We start from the raw sequence: 21173 nt of genomic DNA, 5'->3' as shown, positions 1-21173 counted from the left end.
GCCCCAGGGAAACAGGCTGAGACCAGCCCCATATTTCAGACAAACCAAACAGCCAATAGACAGTAATGGCTTTAAGCTACTGATGGCCTGGGCCAAAAATGAAGAACCACTTAATCTTCTGAGCGAAACTGTCAATGTTGGGAGGCATGCAGCCGACCTTTCCCCCTGATCTTAATCACAGCCACCTATGATAACAGAGCGGGGTTTATTTTTGTGCCTGGCTCCAGACTACAATGATCAATCCTTCAGTTGGGACTATGCCGTATCCACACCATGAACGAGGGCAAGTTAAGAGGGTACCGTTTTCACAGATCCCTGCAGTCACGCACTGAATGAAATTCACCTAAGATCTAAATGAAGTGATTCCATCAGAACCCTCAACACTTTAGGGGCGCCTGGGTGGCGCAGTCGGTTAAGCGTCCGACTTCAGCCAGGTCACGATCTCGCGGTCCGTGAGTTCGAGCCCCGCGTCAGGCTCTGGGCTGACAGCTCAGAGCCTGGAGCCTGTTTCGGATTCTGTGTCTCCCTCTCTCTCTGCCCCTCCCCCGTTCATGCTCTGTCTCTCTCTGTCCCAAAAATAAATAAACGTTGAAAAAAAAAATTAAAAAAAAAAAAGAACCCTCAACACTTTATAATGTCTCTCCAAACGAATCTACAAATTCAGTGGGATCCCAGTACAAATGCCGATGGAATTTTGAGAATGGAAGTGAATAAACGATTCTGGAAAGTCATGCAGAGGTACAATCTAAATCATTCTGAAGAGCAGTGAGGACACTGCTCTACAGGATGCCCAGCCTTAGCAATGAGACTGGGGAAAGGTGGACCCCACGGTAAATGGTTCTGGGATGAGGGGCTCTCTACGGACAGGAGCAAATCAGAGCATCACACAAACACATTACACGCCTAACGTTAAAAGCAACACCAAAAAACTATTGAAAGAAAACACAGGAGGGGCGCCTGGCTGGGTCGGTCAGAAGAGCATGCGACTCTTGATCTTGGGGTTGTGAGTTCGAGCCTCATGCTGGGTATAGAGATTACTTAAGTTAAAAAAAAAAAAAAACTTAAAAAGAAAGAAAAGAAAACACAGGAGACTGTCTTTATGACATCAGCATAGGGAAGACTTCTGAAATAAGATACAGAAAGAATGTAAACTTCACATCTAAAACTGGAAAACATTCGTCTGCACTAAAATTAAAATCTTCCAGCGACAAATGACACTAGAAACATAGAGAAAAGACCGGCCACGGCCGGGGAAGAAATACCAGCAAAGCACACACAACAGAAGGTCCCGATTGAGAGTATTAAAACTGCCCACAAATCAGTGAGAAAATAGTCAAGGGCCAAGGAGATAAAATGAGCAAAGGATATGAGCAGTTAAAACACAAAAGACGACACCGTGCAGGCGAGTCATTCGTTGTCCAAGAGAGTGCTCACCCACATCGCAAATGAGGAAATAACAGCAAAAATCAGTGAGGACCTGGCCGGAAGCTCGCCGGTGGGGTAACGGCGTGCGCCACTGAGAGCGACTCTGTGGCCCACGGAGCTTTGCAAGCTGCGACCAGCGACCGCACCTCTGGATGTCCCCACCCCACAGAACTCCCCAGCACGAGCACCATGGCCAGTCAGTCCACGGCATCATAAGGAAAGAGTGTCAGCCGTGACCAGAAACCCACCTGCTGCCTCGGTGGCAATGGCTGCCATCTGCTGTGGTTCCCACACACGGCGGAACACCGGGTCACGGCTCGAGCGAATACGCGAGGTGCATACAGGCAGCACACAGGACTAACTCTCCGACACGTGAAAAAGGCCAGGGGTCAAAGGACATATACGTATATAGCAAGATACGGTTTGTACAGCACGGTTTGTATAAATAGTAAAATCTGTGTACGCACACAATATCCACTGCTCACGAGGGCATAAACGTTGCCATGAATACAAAAAGCGGACGGAAAGGAAACATCGGTTTTAGGGTGGGGTTTACAGCTAAGGAAGAAGGCAGGAGAAGGAACAGAGGTAGGGTCTGAGCTGTGTGTGTAAGATGTTATTCCTATTTGAAAAAACGGGCATCAGAAGCAAATGGGCAAAATGTCAACATGGACCCGATCTTCAGGAAGGGCAAGAAAGTGTTGTTTTCCCCACTTCTCGGGATGCTAGAAATATTTCATAGAAAAAAAATAATTAAACCCAGGTACACAGCTTGGTGTACAAAAGGACTAAGTCACTGCAGGTAAGATCCTGCGTGAGGCCCGTGAGTGGGCCCTGGGGGAGGCAGGAGGGCACAGACCTTCCGGGTCTTTCTGCCTCAGCGGCTACTCCCTCAGACGAGTTCTTAAAAGAAACACGGGACAGGGTCTGTTTGACGCAAAATGTTTTTAGGGGTGAAATGTGTCCCGTACCTTCCGAATGCAGTCCTCGCGGCACAGCGTTGCGGGTGGCGAGGAACGTGTCCGGGGCTGAGGTCGGGAAGAGCCGGACCGTGGCCGGACGTCAGGATACCTGTCCCAGAGGCTCTTAGCGGCGGCCTCCTTGAAGCACCCCAAGTGCAGACTCAGCGGATGGATGAATAAGTATGAGGTCAAATCAGGGGGACCCGGCCGGCCTTCTGAAGCTAGAATGGTGACCTTTCAAATGTGAAGGAGGGAACCACAGGGGGGGCTGGGGAGGGGTCCCGCAGTTGGAAGCTGCAACAGGCTGCAGCGATCCAGGCTCGTTCACCGCTAAGTGCACTGGGAAGTGTAGCTGCTGGGGAGACTGGGGCAGGGGAGGGAGGCTCTGCGTGCCGGGACCGTAGCCGCCAGAGCTCGTAAGTGCTCCCCAAGGACCTGCTCTGGCACAGCCCTGCGGCCAGTCGGCCTGGACTGGAAATCTCCAGCCAGCTTCTCCACTTATTAGCTGTGGTCCTTCCCCCTGCCCCTCCTCCTCTCTGAGCCTCAGTTTCCCGCTCTTTGCAACGGGGATAAACGACGTACTTATTTCACAGGCATCCTGTGTTAAATGAGCCGATACATCTAAAGCGTTCAGAACACTGTTCGGCACGTGGTGAAGGGCTCAGTAAGCGGCAGCTGCTGTTACTGGCTGTTACACACTGCTGTGTCCCTGCAGCGACCGGAGCCCTCAAAACAGAGCCGCCCGGGGACACCCACTGCACACCCAGTGGGATCGCCATGACTCTCAGCTGCATGCAAAATGAACTCAGAACAGAAAACCCCAAGAGGGTAAAGTAGGCGAGGCCTGCTAAGAAAGGGCCGCACCTAAGTCTGGAGCCACGGGGAGGGTGTGCAGGAGCGAGCTGGGGGCGCTTTCCGGAGGTCCGGTGCTCGGCCACACAGCATCACGCCGTTGCTCCTTTTTCAGATCCAACGACAGAAGAGACCTCGCTCGCTTGGATCAGAAACGCAGGCCCTGGCGGAGCCAGAATCGGGATCCAAGTGTCCAGATTCCCGAAAAACACACTCTTTAACTCTATCGACCGTATCATGAGGTCTCCGGAAAAAATAGTGGGCTACAGACAAAATTACCGTGCTCCGCACGGCAGGCTCGTAACGCTCCTTGTAAACTTACCGTTCTTACGCAACTCAGGTTTGCCAGTTAAAACCCAGAGTGGGCACATTACTGCATCATCAACGTTCAGGGATTAGTTGCACCCACCCCAGCCCGCAGCCCCCTGCCCCCGACCAATGAAAGAAAAACTCGAGACAACAAATCTCAGGGTCGGTGGGATGGCAGGTGTCTTTGCTTGACTGACGTAATTTCAAGACACAAGGGGAAACTTTGCTGTGCTCTGGTTTACGATAAATCCCAGCATGTCAGCTGCTGACTCCTCCCTGGGCACACTCCCACAGAACACACACACACGCACACGCGCTATAGGAGTGCGTCACTTCGGAGTAATACTCAAAGTCGGTACTGTTTTCTACTAATAGAAGAGGCGCCGCTCACAGTTAAGTGGCGAAAAGTCAGCTTCTAGAAGCTAAAAGGAGACAGAGCAGCACAGTGGTTAGGGTCTCATTCTCAGAAGCCTGCTGCCTGGTAGGCAGGTGGCTGACACGCACTTAAGTGGCACTAACGGCACCCGCATCCTGGGGTGACAGCGAGGGGTCGTGAAGCTGGCATAATGCTGAGCTCTTCGGAAACAACGAAGTGTCAGTAAACGAGAGTTCGCCACAATTCCGACCAAAACATACGGCCTTCACGTTCAGCCGCCTTACAACCCGCACACAACCAGGGTGCTTATTGAGAAGACCATCCCGAGAATGACCTCCTCCATTCAACATGCGTTTGGGCTGAGGTTACCGTTACAGACTGGAAAGACGCGTTCTGCGCCACTCGGGAAGAATGGCTTCCACAGAGCAAGTCCAGGGGCAAGTACTTGCCCCATGAACAGCCAAGCTCAGCCAAAGGGAGAGAAAACGACCATTTCTATACAGAAACTGCTTTTCTTTCACTCAATCGACTCAAGTCCGCACTAGAAACTGGGTCTGTAGTTTTACAGACTGATAGGTCTACCCTGAGCTTTTAAGAGTACTTTGAAAATTTCATTGTTCATTTATAGCTTTAAAATATGCGTGTGGGGGCGCCTGGCTGGCTCAGTGGGAAGAGTGTGTGACTCTTGAGCTCAGAGATGTGAGTTCAAGCCCCAAGCTGGGTGTAGAGATTATTAAAAAAACAACAACAACAACAACAAAAAAAAAAACCTTAAAAATAAAACACATTAGTGACCACAATTTCTCCTTTCAGAAGATTAGATTTTAATAACGCACATACAACATGCCGTTTATGGAGCCTCTACTATTTGCCAAGGTTATTCTGGATTATTCTACAACATGTTGTCTGACTCATAAGAACTCCGGGAGAGTTGTCATCACTCCCCGTGTTTGGACGAGAAGACGGGGGCCCAGAGAGGTCATACAACTCAGCATGGTCCCGACTAAACTTCATACCGCGTGAATCCAATTAGAGGCTTTTCCTTTTGACACTTACTTGTCTGTTATACTTAAAATAGTCCTTTAAAGACTGCCAGACACACAAGGAGATGACACGCGGGCTCAGGAAGGAAAGGGAATGCCAGCCCCATCCACGTTTCGGGGAGTGACCTGGACAGATGGCCCCACGGGGTTCACAGCTTGAAGGAAGCGTGGCCTGGGGTGGGGCGGCGGGTGGTGCGTTCTCCGACGCCACCCTGCCGCCCCTTGGTCCGGGCTCCTGGGTCACCAACACATCAAACTCAGAGATTAATTCTTCACTGATTACCTAAGAAGTCACTTTTCTGGGCCAAAGGTGACTGAACAAAATGAGGTAACTCTCATACTCAGAGGTCCATTGACCGAACTTTCTAATGTCCAAAGTGAATAGCATCCTGGTCTCAGAAATTAGAGGGACCGAATCTGTGGTTGGAAAGTAACTGAGTATCAGGAATAAACAAAGATGACCAGGCTTCGACCTAAAAGGAACTTGAGAGACCCCCCCCACCACCACCACTAACAACTTGCTCAAGTTCATCCTCTGTGGGGAGATACAAAGGGCCATTGTCCATCTTTGATTCAAAAAGCTGCCCGAACTCTCTGAAGAACCCTCACCCCATCCATACTCACCTGCTACCTTAGTGTCCTGTTTCAGTTCTGACCACCACCTTTAGGTACCCTGCGTGCCAGGTGCTTGCTGTGTTCACTTGGCCACTGTCTGCCTGCCCCCTAGGAGAGCTGGAACCTTCTCTCAGTGCCTGCTGTCTCCCCGAACCTCAGATTGCCCCTGGCTCCTGGCAAGGGCTCAGAACTACTTGTAGAACAGAGCGAGGGAGAAAAGAACACAGCACAGAAATGTTTACTGAGCACCTACTATATGCTCTGTTTACCTGAATTCATTTCACCTGCCTAGTAACCGGGACCTGATTAGTTCCGTGTATATATATGGGTCCGAATCTCAGAATGCTCAGTGACCTTGGTCAAGATCACCTGCTCCACTCCTGGTGTGGGGCTGGACATTTACCTTCAAGGAATCTCACGCACTTCTCACATGACCCCTGCATGCATGACCCCACATGCATGAAGGATGCATGATATATTTCTGCAGAAGAAGCTGAAGTTTCTGTCCCGATGCTACTGAGATCAACATGCAAATGAGCGATGGAGCTAGCTAGCACTGGATTCTCTCTCAAATGGTCCGTGCTCAAGCTAACTCCTCTGCTCCGGGCCTCCCCAGTGGCTTGGGGTCTGCTGCAGGATCTGGCAGGGAAGCAGGGAGGAAATAGAGCCACCAGCCATTTACCGACCGGGGCTGAATTCGGTGCGATTTGCACCCATTACTCCATCACGCTCGAGGGCAGGTTTTCTCTCTGAGGGACCCCAAAGAAACGAGGAAATAACCTCTTGGGTTGATAAACTGGCTTAAAGAGTTTAATTGGTAACAGTTAAAAATCTCACGTTTAATCTTTAAACTTTTCCTAGTTAAAGTCTTATGATAACTTAACGGTGGGTGATTCTAGAATGATTAAACGTCCAAGTTTATTATTTGAGCTTTATCATTTTGCCAGATACAGGAGTGGCCCTTTAGGAACCAAGGCCTTACCGCCTAAAGGAAAAATTCACCAGATACTTCTGGGGGGGGGGGAGGGAGGGTTTCTATGGAGTATCAGAGAGAACAAATGAATAATTTCCTACCCCCACAAAGAGCAGCATTAACAAAACAAAGTTAAATTGAGAGAAAAGTCACATACCGCAAAGTTTACCCTTTTAACGTGTGCAGTTCAGTCGTGTCTGACATTGTCCCAAAGTTGTGCCACTGCTACCACTAGCCAATGCCCGAACATTTCCACCATCCCAGAAAGAAACCTTGTGTTATTAGTCACACCCCACCCCCCCACCCTGGGCCACTTCTCCACTTTCTGCCTCTTGGCCTCTTTCTTGACATTTTATAGACACGGGATCAGCAGGCATTTCGTGTCTGGCTTCTTCTACTCTGTGTAATGTTTTCCAAGTTCATCCCTCTTGGAGCAGATGTCACTGCTTCATCCCTGTTGACAGCTGAATAACGTTCCTTTGTATGGACAGGCCACACTTTGTTTATCAACTCATCCCTCGGGGGACATTGGGGTTGCTGCTACTTTTTGGCTCTTTTGAATTATGCTGCTGTGAGCATTCGTGTGCAAGTTTTTGGGTGGACCTGTTCTCCATTCTTTTGAATATATACACACACCTAGAGGTAGAAAGGGTGGGTCGCAGGGTGACGCTATGTTTAACATTTTGAAGAACTGCCAAGGAAAGGCGTTTCTTGAATTCCTTTTTTAAAAAGTTCTATACACAAAAAAATAGTAATAAAACTGAAGCATCAAATAAAATTTTACTAGCTGCCTGTCTGAGAAATGAATCTTGCAGGGTAATTTGCATTTTTAAGAATTCTCTTTTGTAAAGGAAAGATTTCCGAAGCAAATGCTATAAATATGGTAAGGCTTTTTCATGCCATGGTCGTCATCAAGTGCTCATTGTATCCAAAGTGCATGGCTCAAAACAAAGGCCTTGCCCATCAGAAGTGGGGCGGGGGGCGGGGCCTGGGTGGCTCAGTCAATTAAGCTTCCGACTTCGGCTCAGGTCATGATCTCGTGGCTCGGGGGGTCGAGCCCCGCGTCGGGCTCTGTGCTGACAGCTCAGAGCCTGGAGCCTGCTTCCGATTCTGTGTCTCCCTCTCTCTCTGCCCCTTCTCTGCTTGCACTCTGTCTCCCCCTCTCTCTGCACCCCCGCCCCCCCCCCCTGCACTCTGTCTCTGTCTCTCTCTCTCAAAAAAATAAAAATAAATAAATACTAAAAAAAGGGCAAGAGAGGGGCACCTAGGTGGCTTAGTCAGTTAAGTGTCCAACTCTTGATCTCAACTCAGGTCTGCAATTCACGGTCGTGAGTTCAAGCCCCACATTGGGTTCTGTGCCAGGCATGAAGCCTACTTAAGAAAAAAAAAGAAAGAAGCAGGAGAGAGTCGTTCTACCGGAGCTGCTGCAGGTTCCTGGACCCCCCAACATGAGAAGCGTGTCGGCAGCGGGGGTTGTCCAGCTGGTGCCCAGCCTGCCTCCCTGGCCTGCTAGGCTTATGAGCCTCCTCCCCCATCACTGAGGGGCATGTCTGGTCCGCCCAGCTCTGTGAAAACCAGTCTGTCAATCGGCACTGTGGGTCTTCAATGAACCCACCGCTCCCACGTCCGACGAGACATGAGGAAACGTATGCCGGTGTTTCAGGCCTTTTGCGTGCATCGGTTGTAGATTCTTACAAGGACAGAGGCACGAAACAAAAGCTGAGTGGTCACTGAAGAGCCGCACGGCCTCCGGACTCCGTCCGTTCGTAGAAGACGGAGAGTGGAGAATTCGCTCGCGACTCAACACAAACGTTCCCAGTAGCTGCTAATAACGTCTCCGCACCGCTTTATAGTTTAAGAGGCACAGGGGGTCACGTGTGAGCCCCCCCCACCCCGACTCCACGATGCAGTAAGTGATGCCGGAAGCGCCCGGCCCCCCTCCAGCACCACGCAGGGCACGGATGCCCCCGCTGCTCACCGAGACCCGGCCACGCGGGCTCCAGGCGGCCCGTGCAGGACGTGTCCATTTGAGTTGCAACTTTATTTTTAAGTGACTCTCTTTTTCCAGGCTGAGTCACTCCCTGCAGTGTCTATATAAAGGCTGTAGAGGCAGTGACTAAATGCATTTGGGCCTGGGCCACAACTATATATTACTCCCCCCATCCCCCGGCCTGCTGGCTCCTCCTCTCACGGGGAGCACGGAAGGACTCACAGAGTTGGCAGTGTCGTCCTCACCTCGGCCACAGGGGACTGGGTGACCTGCGTGTGAGGGACACGACGCTGGGGCACACGCTTTCTCATTTCATTCCGAGGGTGCATCCTGATCAACAACTAGATGGCTGTGGCTTTCCTGAAGAAGGTGTCCCCTCCTGGGCCCCCCTGGGTCCCCCCTGCCGGAGGTGGGAAGGGATCCACAGCCCTAGTTACGGTTGTACGGAGGGACAGCACAAGATTCCTTTCCAGGTGGTACCCCAAGATGACTCCTGACTTTTGGTAACAGTTTCCCAAGAATGACAAATTCAGAGCAGCGAACCAAGAAGGGGCGAACCAAGATTCTGCCACTCAGGAAATGAACGCCAGCGAGCAGGCGGTCAGGTCAGCCTTGAAGAGAATGTTCCCTGTCAGGGAGCCGGGTGTGCGGCTGGCATCGGGCCCAGGACCACCTTCCAGCGTGGATGGCGAGTGAGGGAGGGGCAGTCAGTCCCGGTGTTGACCCCAGGCAGCTGTGCCCACGACAGTGAGGGCCGTGACAGGAGGAGACACGCCATGGCACTCGGGCAGGAGGGACGCGGAAAACTACGACTCTGACGATGACCGCCCTGGGCCGGGTTTCACGATGATTAACGCTCTCGAGGGCAAGACATGTCGAGGTACAAGCACGTCGGGACAAAAAGCACCATCAAGAGTCCCTAAACGCCAGCCCCAGCTGACATGGCCCCTTTTACAGGAAACATGAATCAACCTGGCCAAGTTGGGCAGACAAGTGCCTGAGACCGACTCTGGGGTAGCAGCTGGACACAGGGCAGAATTGAGTTCTGAGGGTGGTTCTGTGATGAAATCACTGCACCCCTGCTCCCTGCTTCCCCTCCCCGCCCCCCACGAAGGACGGTTCCTCCCTCACTGAAAAGAGCAGGAACAGAACAAAACAAAGCTCATGCTCCTTGTAGGATGGAGTCTGACACTGAGGACCTTTCTTCTGAGAGTTGAGCATTCCATCCAAATAGCATGGCGGTGAGCTGGGCCTGCTGTCCCCCTGCAGGCGCCCCGGGGCCTCCCTGGAAGGGCCCGCGCCTCACTCAGCCTCAGAGCCCAGCAGTTAAGAGCACGGACTCAGTGGCCACACCGCCTGGGCTCACGTCACCGCCTGGCCAAGTAGTGGAAAACTTAACTGATGGGAGAACAAGAAAAAGGAATCCCTGAGTGGAATCGTGAAACCCTAGCGCTGTCCCAGACTTTCCAGAAATGACTGTTTCCAGGAGTGCGGAGTGGGCCCGGCCTCCCAGGGCCAGTTGTGGGCAGTGCCCACGTGCTTCCACGTCCCTGCTGACCCAGTCCGCAGTCGGCTTCATTGACGCGAATGCCATCCGAGGCCTCAAAGGTCATCCCGGCCTGTACCTGGGATCTCCGATCAGGGCAAGAGCAAAGCAGAAGGCGAGCACTTTGTGGCATACAATCTTCAAAGGGGCGCCTGGGTGGCGCAGTCGGTTAAGCGTCCGACTTCAGCCAGGTCACGATCTCGCGGTCCGTGAGTTCGAGCCCCGCGTCGGGCTCTGGGCTGATGGCTCAGAGCCTGGAGCCTGTTTCCGATTCTGTGTCTCCCTCTCTCTCTGCCCCTCCCCCGTTCATGCTCTGTCTCTCTCTGTCCCAAAAATAAATAAACGTTGAAAAAAAAAAAATTTAAGAAAGCCACCACCGCCCTTCCTGCACATACTGCCACCTGCCTAACCTCCCCCTTCACCACCCTCCTCCTGTCTCCCACCCCTACCCCCAGTGCCCTCCAGATGTGGCACACTGAGGCTGCAGATGTGCATCTCAGGGACTGTGTTCTAGGCCAGGGGCTTCCAGGTGAGCTTCAGCGGGTCCAGGAGAAACTATGCAAGCGCGTGCATTTCTCAGGGGAGGAAGGAGGTCCTTAACACCCACCGGTGTTTCAGAGACTGAGAACCAAGGCCCAACAGGGGCCCTGTTGACCTACAACAAGGGTTACTGAGGCACATGGGGCTGAGACCTTTACCACGGATAGAAGAGTGTTTCTGGGGGGGAAGTCTACATTCAGAAGATTCCAATTATAACATCTTAGCACTTAACATGCCAGATCAAGATGTTCAACTTGCTGGTAAGAAAGATAAGGAACTCTTTAAGAACAAGGATAGGGTTGTATCCTCAGGGCGGAACCATCTGGCACATGGAAGGTGTTCCAAAAATATTTGCAAAATGATTACCTGTCACCACAAACCAACTTCCGAAATACTACGAGCTGAAACTACCTGCGTTTGTTGTGGTTTTTTTTTTTTTTAATGTTTATTTATTTATTTTGAGAGACACAGAGAAAGAGAGAGAAAATGCTCGCACGAGCAGGGGAGGGGCAGAGAGAAAGGGAGAGAGAATCCCAAGCAGGCTCCATGCTGTCAGCACAGAGCCCCACTCAGGGCTCAATCCCATGAACTGTGAGATCATGACCTGAGCTGAAATCAAGAGGCGGATGCTCAACAGACTGAGCCCCCCAGGAGCCCCCTTGTTGTGTCTTTTTTTTTTTTTTAAGCTCCCCGAGCTGGCTTTGAGAAATAGAAATCAACTACATCTAATGTGCTCCGTACTCTATGTCCCAAGCTCATACTGGTAACAAACACGCCGTGGACTCGAGGTTCCAGGCTTGTGTGGAGCCCTCCACACGCTCACACACACACACAAATACACAACATATGCATGCATATACACACACACACACACACACACACACACACAGCAACCCCTGTGAGCTGGGCCCTATCATCACACTTTTGACAGGTGACAACGCTGAGACTCTGGGAGGTGAAGTAATTCACCAGTGCCACGAGGCAGTAAGCCACCGGAGGTGATACACACGGAAAGTGACAGAATATAGAAATATCCCCCCAGTCTTTTATGTTCACCTAATCAATTATTAATCCAATAGGGAAGGGATGTTTCATTCCAAAATTAAAATTAAAAACCATTTTTCTTTGAAAGGGGCTTTTTTGTTTGTTTGTTTTGAATCAGAACAATGTCTACCACTTTTTTTGGGAGTAATTGCAATCATCTTCAAATTAACCACAATTTGGGGGTTAAAAAGATGTAAGCAGTAATATCAACTGACCGTGAAGGGATTAATCTAATGACACAAAATGGAAACTTAAAAGAAAAAATGCACCATACACGAAAAACCTTCAGGGCTCTGGCCACCGCGGCACCTGCCACTCTGTGCTCCCGGGGCTCGTCCCGTGTGGAAGGACCTGCCCGCTGGCTCTGAGGCCTCCCGCACAGCCCCCCTTTCCCTCTGGACTTGAGCTTCCCCAGCTACCCGTGGGCAGGGCCAGGTTGGAAAATAGAAACTCCCTGTTGGGAGACCAGCACGCTCGCCTCTGACTTTTCTCTGGTGCCCTCATCCTGCATAGTAGATTCACTAAACATTCGACGGACGCTAGGAGCGCATTATCTTCTTCCCCGGAACACAGAGGGGGGATTCCCGCGTGCTCATCAGCAATCAGCACACCAGGTGCAAACCAGTCACAGCACTGGCCACCCGCCCTGGAACGAGAGCCTCGTCCTCACTCGGCCAACTTTCTGAGGTGTGGAGATCCTGGTCTATGTCCCCCTAAGGAAGATGCCTCTCCTGCCAATGAGCCAATTTTTTTTTTTTTTTAACCCCTGAGAACAAGTTCTAAGCAACCTTCACTTTTATGTCCAACCTCTCAAAGAGTTTCCTCGACGCTAAGTGTGAACTGATTCCCTCCGTTGCTGAACGATCCGTCCAGCAGTGTAGTCACAAGAGGGGACCGATGTTGGAAAACCGTGGGGGCCCCTCTGCACTGTGACCCCAAACAGACAATCCAATATCCCCTGTGGACCCCAGGCCCCGCACTCACTAGAGTCCCGACACGTGCCACCAGACCCCCACACGTGTGTACCCTCCCCCTCCACGAACCCCGGAGGACTTGGCTATAGCTACGCCCCCACCCCCGTTCTGGCCTCACGTGGCTTCACTATTTACACGGGATTCTGGCCGGCTGGTGGCATCAGTGAACCTATCTCCCCTATCAGTTCTCGCCTCAGGGTTCCCACAGGGACCCCACACAGATGTCGTGGACGGTCCTGGGATAGAAAGAGCCGAGGGAAGGGGCGGGAGCCGCAGGGGGCGTCACCCTTCCCGGCTTCCTGGAAATTCCTGTTGCAGCGAGACTCTCCTCGTTGCAGCAAGAGTAGCCTGAGTGAGCACTAGCCTGGACCAGCTGGCAGAGGCCAGGAGCGAGCAGCACAGAAACCTTCTGTCCCCTTCCGGGTGTTTCTGGGCCCCTCTTCTCCACGGAAGACAGGGTCTAAAACTGTGCTCTGGAAAGAAATGCTCCAAATGGCATTTATGAACCACACTGCTTCTCCCCCAAGCCTCTTCCAGTGACTGAGATCAGGAGATAAAATGCTGCGTGTTTTGGAGGGGGAGGGCTCTTCAAGCTGTGTGAGCTGGTCTCCCATTTCCATGTCAGGGGAGGGGCCGTACCCTCAGCGGCCGGAGGGGAACGCACCCCCTCGGCGGGCCCCCGCCCCCACAGCTGACAGGAGCCTGGGACTCGGAACATCCAGGAATCCGGGTCGGGACAGATTATGTTTACTGAATTGTCTGCTGCCTCGGAAGGATGACCTTGACCTTCTGTTTTAGATTTTCCAAGGAAGATGGTCACCAAGGGAAGGGCAGTAAGAACACGGGGCAGAGGATGACAGCTCACTACGGGAACGGTACGAAGGGTGGCTCGAGGGACAGATGTGAAGGGCGCCAGCCAGGGGAAAACAGGAGTCAAGGACAAGGATGAGAGCTCGGGAAACCCCACAGTGAGACCCTCCAGGAAGGCCTGCTCTGAAGTGGCCTTAGAGAAGGAAAGTAATTAGAGGAAGGCAGTCCTGGATCCTGTCTTTACTCAACACAGAGCAGAGCAGATCCCCGATACCACATGGAAGGCGGTAACCGGGCCCGAATCTCTACAATGTGCACCTGTGCTTGGATAGGACCGGAAGATCCACGTTTAAGGGAGAGGGTGAGGGCAAGCAGTGGATCTAAAATTTAAAGCCCTTAGGTGGGTCTGTCCCTAAAGCCCCCTTTCTTCCCGCTGGGCTATCGTGTTTTCTCCCCAAATATTTATTCTGAAAACAGAGGGTTAATGATTTGTTTCCCAAAATGACTCACAATAGCACACCCCCTCAAGCAGCAAGCTAGACGGTACACTTGACACGGGTCTGCCCTTGAAAGTTCCAATCACGCATCATTTTTCAGGAATATTATGAAAGTCTGGGGCATGCCTCCCAGAAAGCAGCTTTCCTTCCAGACCTGATCCTTTGTCCTGCACAGAAGAACGTGGGCAGTCCGCTCTCGCCTGACGGGAGGGTGCAGGAGGCTGGGGCGAGAGCCCGCGGCCCGAGAACCATCGTGGGCCAGCCTGGCAGAAGCTCCCGGAAAGCAATTCCCACGTCTGTCCAATGGTCTCTAAAACCCTCCTTGCTTTTCGTTTCTTACAAACCCTTGGACAGGGACCGGGGGAACCAGGGGCCTCGAAAACAGACTGGGAAAATGCTGCCCGAGGCCCTCTGAACACGGCCTTTCAAACGTGTACTTACAAGAAAAAAAGAGCCCACGAGGAGCACATTTCCAGTGCCCTTTAAAGCGTATTTCAGGAAACAGAGGCGTTTAACAGGCCCTACCGGACTAAATGTCTGTTCGACAAGAAGGATCGGCACATCGCGTCCTCAGAAGTGTGCAGCCTCAGACGGGGCAGCAGGGAAGGGGCCCTCTGAGGACCCCCCGCACCCCCTCCCGCTACGCCCTCGTGCTCGGGGCTCCTGCAAGGACTCGGGGTCACGTGCTAACAGGCGTGGGCACGGAGCGTGGGGGCCGGAGCCCCGAATGGGCCACGCAGCCGGCCACGTGCTCTCGCACACCCAAGTGGGTCAGCAGGCGCATCTGGAATTAGCTCGTGCTCTCCTGCGTTCAGACAACCGACCGACGCCCGAGGGCCCCCAGCCCGCCGCGAGGCACGCAGTCTGCTGGGGGCGAAATGCTTACAAACACAGCTTCTGAATATGTCCGAGGGCAGGGAGACCCCTCTCAAAGACACCTGGACGGTCCTGCGGCCTCACCTCTGGAGTGTTCTTCTTGAACTCTCGGCTCTGCTCGATAAGCCGCTTTCTGGACTGCTCGCTTTCATCTTGCCGGTTCGCCAGTACTGTTGCGGTGGCATCGAGTTCCCTCTGTCGAGAGAGACACAAAGGAAGACAAGGTTGTCACTGCTGCTTCGTACCAGAGGGGATCGTATCTGCATTCGACCAGAACCCGGGAGAGGCCCCCCCCCCCCCCGCCCCGTGGCTCTGGGGGTTACCAACTCCCGGGTAGAGGAGGGGCTGGGGCCGCAGAGGGGAGTGGACACACTCGGGCAGTTGCCATCGTCCCGTGCGCAAGTCCCGGAACACCACGCTCCCCCGGCTCGATGTGCCGTGGGTCCACACGCACCTCACAAATGACTGCTTCGGGGACAGAACACGCAGACACGTTTTTCTTTGCTAAAGCCAGCGTCAGCCCAATGCCCTGATGCCGTCTAACATACTTATTTTTATTTGGAGAGAGAGAAAGAGAGCGTGAGCTGGGGAGGGGCTAGGAGTGCGAATCCCAAGCAAGTTCCACGCTGTCAGCACAGGGCCAGATGCGGGACTCGCACCCATGAACTGCGAGATCATGACCTGAGCCGAAATCAAGAGATGGACGCATAACCCACTGAGCCACCCAGGCGCTCCTGGTTTCTGTTCTTAGCAAGCTTTCCCTCTTGCCGAGTCTCTGTGCCCTGATGACTCTGCTTTACTCTGGGCTTCTCGCTGGGGCGTGCTATTCGTCTGTCTTCAACAGTGTGGGCCTGGGGGCTTGTGTGCTGATAACTGGGTCTGCTTTCATTTAACAGTACATACTGTGGGTTTCAGAGAGGTGAAGTATCATGCCCATAACCTGTGACTAGTTTTCAGGAGGGACCTTTACGGGGCAAATTCCAAGAATAATGATTTGCAGGATGCAGTCAACTTTGGGAATGGGGCACCTGGTAACAACAGCTATTCTCAAGCTACTGTCCTTGCATTGAAACTCTGAGAGCCACCAGGGCCGGGTGCCCTGTAAGAAGAGGACCTCGGCTCACACGACAAAATAACGCTCAGAGCATCAGAGAACCTGTGCCTTGGCCTCGGAAATTCTGGGAGGAGGTGCCAACGGGATCCGTTTCAAACAAGCCTGCAGCAGATGGGCCCAGAGTGGTGTCCCAAGCCGACAGCAGGGGCACAAGGACACGCTGCCGTAGCCACCAAAAGGCCCATTTTCTTGCCCAGCGGCCTCAGTTACTAAAGACACACACTGGCATCTTCTGCTTAGGATTCGATGTGGCTGTTGCGCATGGCTTCTCCGTGGTATGCCCCATCCCCTGGGGCCCAGCAGGGCAAGGACCCAATTGAGGACTGAAAAGCGAGGCAAATCAGACACAGAGATCCTTCCACAGACATCCGGGAAGCACGTGAGTCTCCCCCCCTCCCCCTCCCCCACCCCCACCCCTATGAGGTTTCACCTGCTTCCCTTTTTGGCGGAAGTAACCGGAGGAGTTTGGTGGGGCCTCCTGATGGGCACTTCACTTGTACAGTATGGGGCGGGTCACTGCCAGAGAGGACGACAGGGCGCTGGAGCCACATCCAGCGTGGTGTCGACTTGGAAATCATAAGACGGTTTCTACTGGGGGGGTGGGGGGTGGGGAGGGGGAGACACTCCCCACCGCACTCTCTCTCCCCTGTCGTGTTTCTGGCATTACAGCAAATCTTGAGCAAACAAGTCCAAAAGAATAACATGGGCTAGAATTCAAGAACAGATGTCAAAGCTACTGCAGAAAAGAGGGAAACACTGCACATTTTGATAGACCACATTTGAAACACATCCCAGTCGAGTGAAGGCAGGGAAAAAAGAGCAACCGAAACGAATGTGGTGATGCGGGGATGGAGACGGAGAAGAGAGAGCAATCGCAGATAAGCAGAAGGCTTTTCAAAAATATAAACAATCTGGTAAGGAGGAGGACTTAGACGGCTATATTTAAGCAGCAGGAGCAGAAGTTATAAAAGGAGGCTTCAAGAAGTGGGGAGAAACGCCAATATTGAAACACGACAGAAAAAGTAGAGTTGATGTTTTGTTCTAATCGCCCGCAGATGCAGAAAACTTGGGCACTGACTGCTTCCAACGAGGACCTAAATTCCAGGGCGGGGGGGGGGGGGGGGGCTGTCACCCAATCAGCCATAACGGCTGGACGATGGGGGGCACAGAGGGGACTGTGGTCCCAGCCCTGACCCCACCTTCCCACCTAGAGGGACGAGCGTGGGGACAGCGGGGCAAGGCTGCAGAAGACGTGACAGAGCACACGGTCCCCTCGGGTCCCTGCATGCCCCACACGCTGAAGTCCGACCCAGCCCACAAGATCCATGGGCACATCCATCAGAAAACCCCACCAAGGAGGGCTGAGTCTGAGACAGGACCCTTGATACAAGGCAGCGAACCCACCTTTGTCACGGGGCCACAGGGCCCGTGAGCCTGGGGTGACGTACTGCTGGCAGTCGGGGACCCCCCGGGGGGCCGCCACACTCCCTTCCCCACGCGTGCAGACATACGCAGGTCCACATGAGAAACCAACGCGAGTCTCCAGATTTAATACCGTGCCTCGGCCCGCCAGCACAGAAACCGACCAGCACCGCCAAGGAGGACAGGCTGGGCTTGCCCGGCCCCGGGGTCTGGTTGGTCAGACTTAGGGCTCGCGATCTTTGGCCAGGTCCCTTACAAAACCACCACGAGGCCTTCTGAAGGACACGGAGGCTTTGTACGGTTGTTGGGACGACGCAGAGAAGAGACGGCTATTAAACATAAGCCAAATACTGTTTTATTATCTACCCGGCCCACCTATGCTCAAAGTGTCAAATACAATGACACATTAACAAGGGAATTTAATGTGTTCACGGGAGGTGGCGGTGGGAGCCTAAAATACAGAACCCTCAGTCCCGGAGTCACTGGTCACGTGTAAAAAAGAGCATGGAGGGTCCCCACACCTGAAAGGCACTCAAAACTCACCAAGAGAAAACAAAAACCAAAAACCCACACCTGGGAATCAACCAGTGTCCAACGAGAGCGTGTTGGCATATCCACTCAAGGATCATTCTGCAATGGTAAGAAAAAGTCCTACATGTGCTAGGAGATGGGCTGATCTTCGAGATATATTTAAGCAAAAAGAGCAAAGTGCAAGAACAATGCCAGTATTGTATAAAAGAGTATCTATACATATGCTTGCATAAGCTTTGATTGTCTCCAGAATGGTACAAAAGACACTTGTAACTGCTTGGCTCTGAGAAGGCGCTGGGGGGGGAGGGGGAGGGGGGAGGCGGAACCTTCCCTTCAGTGTCCAGCTGACCCTCGAAGAACATGGGTTTGAACTGCATGGGCCGCTTAGACGCGGGGGTTTTTTATAGCACAGTACTGTAAATGTATTTTCTCTTCCTTATGATTTTCTTCGGAACGTTTTCTTTTCCCTTTATTGTAGGAATATGGTATATGATACGTAGGGCATACAAAGTACGAGTTAATCGACTATTTATGTTATAGGTCAGGCTTCCAGTCAACAGTAGGCTCTGAGTAGTTAAGGTTCAGGGGGAGTCAAACGTTGAATGTGGATCTTTGACCACCCGGGGGTCAGCACCCCTAATCCCCCCATTGTTCAAGGGTCAATTGTACCTCTTTTGACTATTCTAGCCATGTGCATGCATTATTACCCAATTCGAAACACTGTATTGTTAACTTTTTAAATCCTGCTGATGTGAAAAATACACACATATATTGTTCTAGAAACATATTTTACATCGTGCGGCCCATAATACGCATGTTCAATGGCCCGCATGTCCCCCTGCCCAGCAGCAGAGGCCTGGAATAGATGAGCTCTTGACTCACTCTGGTAACTCAAAAACTGAGGCAAGCACGTCCTTTGTCAAAACAACAGCTGTTTCTTGCACAACGCGTCGCACACTGGCCAGTCTCCGGGCTTATGAACAAGGAGGAGGTGGCCAGTTACAGAAAACGCCGCTCACCCAGGCCAGAGCTTTCCCAGGGATTGGCAGAGGAGGGCGTCCCCTCAAAACGATTTAGAAATATTCTCCCGCTGGAAACAGCCGACAGCCCCAAGTCCAAAGTCATGGGAAGTTGGCAGGGCTGGTGGCAAACCGGCGGGCTCTGAACACCCGGGCACTTTCAACTAGGCTGGAAGTGGTGGAAATTGTCCTGGGTGAGTGTCTCACAAGGACAGGCACCTGGAGGCAGAAACTGCGGTTTTCTTTCAAAGTCATCGTGTGGCAGCCAATGCCAGGAGGTGACGAGGCCCAGTGTTGGAACCTGAGGCCCCGTGTGCACCGGCACGCCCCCTGCTATAAGGCGGCTAGGCTCCCGCAGAGCCGTGGACGCCTGTAGTCCTGCCTTCCTCTCTGGCGAGAACATCTGGCAGGCTTTCCCTCCCATTTCTGACAGATCCTCAAAGGGCAAAGTGCCTAACTTTTTAACTTTCTCTCTGCCTGAACTCCAGCCTCTCAACCGAGTATTAAAGATTTATCAAACACAAGAAACAGGGGCACCTGGGTGGCTCGGTCGGTTGAGCGCCCGACTTCGGCTCAGGACATGATCTCAAGGCTTGTGAGTTCGAGCCCCACGTTGGGCTCTGTGCCGACAGTGCGAAGCCTGATTGGGATTCTCTCTCACTCCCTCTGCTTTCTCTCTCTCTCTCAAAATAAATAAATAAGCTTAAAACACACACACACACACACACAGGAAATAAAATGTGACCACAAGCCTATTTAAAAGAAAATTTTCCCAAATAAAACAGGTCTTAATAACCTCAGTGATCAATTTGAAATCAATTTAAAGTAGGTATGCCTGCCGTTTGTCTGTATTGAACCGGGGGGGGCGGGGTACCTGCAGTGCTTTTGGGAGACTCCTCTCATAAAGTCCCATTGCCAAGTCCTCAAGGGCTCCCTGTTCCTCCTGGGCCCAGGGAGGTGAGCCCCCTCCCCCAGCACCCTTGGGGTGGCCGGAAAACATACCTGGCCAACTGCCTCCACAAGGCAAATAAGTATTCTCTGCTTATTGTCTGTAACTTTAATTGAAAGTTCGTTCATCTGGTATTTCCTTTGGGTTTACCTGTCAAGCTAATCAAACTGCAGATCACGTATGTGAATCCAAAATGGCTTTATCGGTGAAACCAAGAGGACCCGTACAAAAAGGGAAAGGCAACCCCGGTCTCTGCATGGGGTGGTCCCGGGGCTTTTTCTGCTTCCTTTCCAGCAACAGGGTCATTTGGACAACTGCAGGAAGTGGGTAAGGGCCCCAGCCCACCTACCAGCCGCCCCCACCCAGCCCCCTACACAGAACAGCTTTAGACTCCTCAGACAGTGGCCTCAGAGCAACCCGGCCAGGACTCCAGGCTCCATCCCAGCTGTAACCTGTGTGGTTTTGGTCCAATGACATTCCCTCTCTGGAGGGAATTAAGATAAAGCATGTTCAATTCGGGGCACGGGACGTGCTCCATCAAGAGGAGTTTTTCTGTACTATAAGAGCCACGCACTTGACCTCAGGCCTGAGCTCAGTCTGCCACCAATGTCTCCAACCAGGTCGGGGGCTCCAGAGAATGCACGATGAGTCAGGTGCCCACTGTCCAGCGGAGGAAACCAGGCAGGCACGGAAAAGCAACAGGACAGAAGGGCCTGGCCCAGTGGAACCAAAAGAGAGCAGGGGTTAGAAAAGGGAGAATATAAGTTCCAGCAAGAAAGCCCGATGAGCGTTCGCAGAAGATGCCCATCTTGGCTGGGGCCGGGGGGGGATGGGCTCAATCCCCATTACCCTCCCCCTCCTCCTCTTCCCCTCACTGAGTCCCTGGCACAACCTGGGGGGGGGGCGGTTGCTGTCAGAGACCAAGAATAGGGGCTCAGAGGAACCAGGAGCCTGGTCAGGCCCCCCCAGGGTAGGGGTGGCAGGGACACAAGAGGAACACGCCAATATGGAAATAACTGGGTTCAAATAGAAACATGGAGGCTGCTTCCCCAGACATGTCCACCAACAGCGACCAAGACATCCACCATAAGTGGACAGGTACGTGTGCACACATTTCATTTGCTCATATGTACACAAGACGCCTCTGGAAGAGATATGGGTACCACCCCGTATCCTGGGGAGGAGAACGAGGCGGGGGGCCTTTTACTTTCTCCCCTTTATACCTTTTGAATTTGAGCACCTAACTGTAATGTCTTCTGCTAAAAAGTATGCATTTATCTCTCCAAATCTCAGTTTTTCCCTACAA

General features: G+C 52.5%; 1 protein-coding gene across 12 annotated transcripts in view; it reads right to left on the bottom strand.

Moving 5' to 3' along the window:
- The window catches only part of CUX1 (cut like homeobox 1), a 368307-nt gene that overhangs the window by 274353 nt on the left and 72781 nt on the right, over nucleotides 1-21173 (bottom strand). For all 12 annotated transcript variants that reach the window (XR_006964038.1, XM_047089156.1, XM_047089160.1 and 9 more), the window contains one exon: nucleotides 14917-15027. Coding sequence is in view for 11 of the 12 variants with exons in the window: in XM_047089156.1 (XP_046945112.1) it covers nucleotides 14917-15027 (111 nt within the window). In the remaining variant the exon portion in view is untranslated. The remainder of the gene's footprint in view (nucleotides 1-14916; nucleotides 15028-21173) is intronic.

The sequence above is a fragment of the Lynx rufus genome, unplaced genomic scaffold (assembly GCF_022079265.1).
Source record: "Lynx rufus isolate CCGP_SWC_20201006 ecotype Redwood Valley unplaced genomic scaffold, mLynRuf1.p SCAF_27, whole genome shotgun sequence".
Taxonomy (NCBI): Eukaryota; Metazoa; Chordata; class Mammalia; order Carnivora; family Felidae; genus Lynx; species Lynx rufus.
Note: the sequence above shows the minus strand (reverse complement) of the source record. Positions and strands in the feature narration are given on the sequence as shown.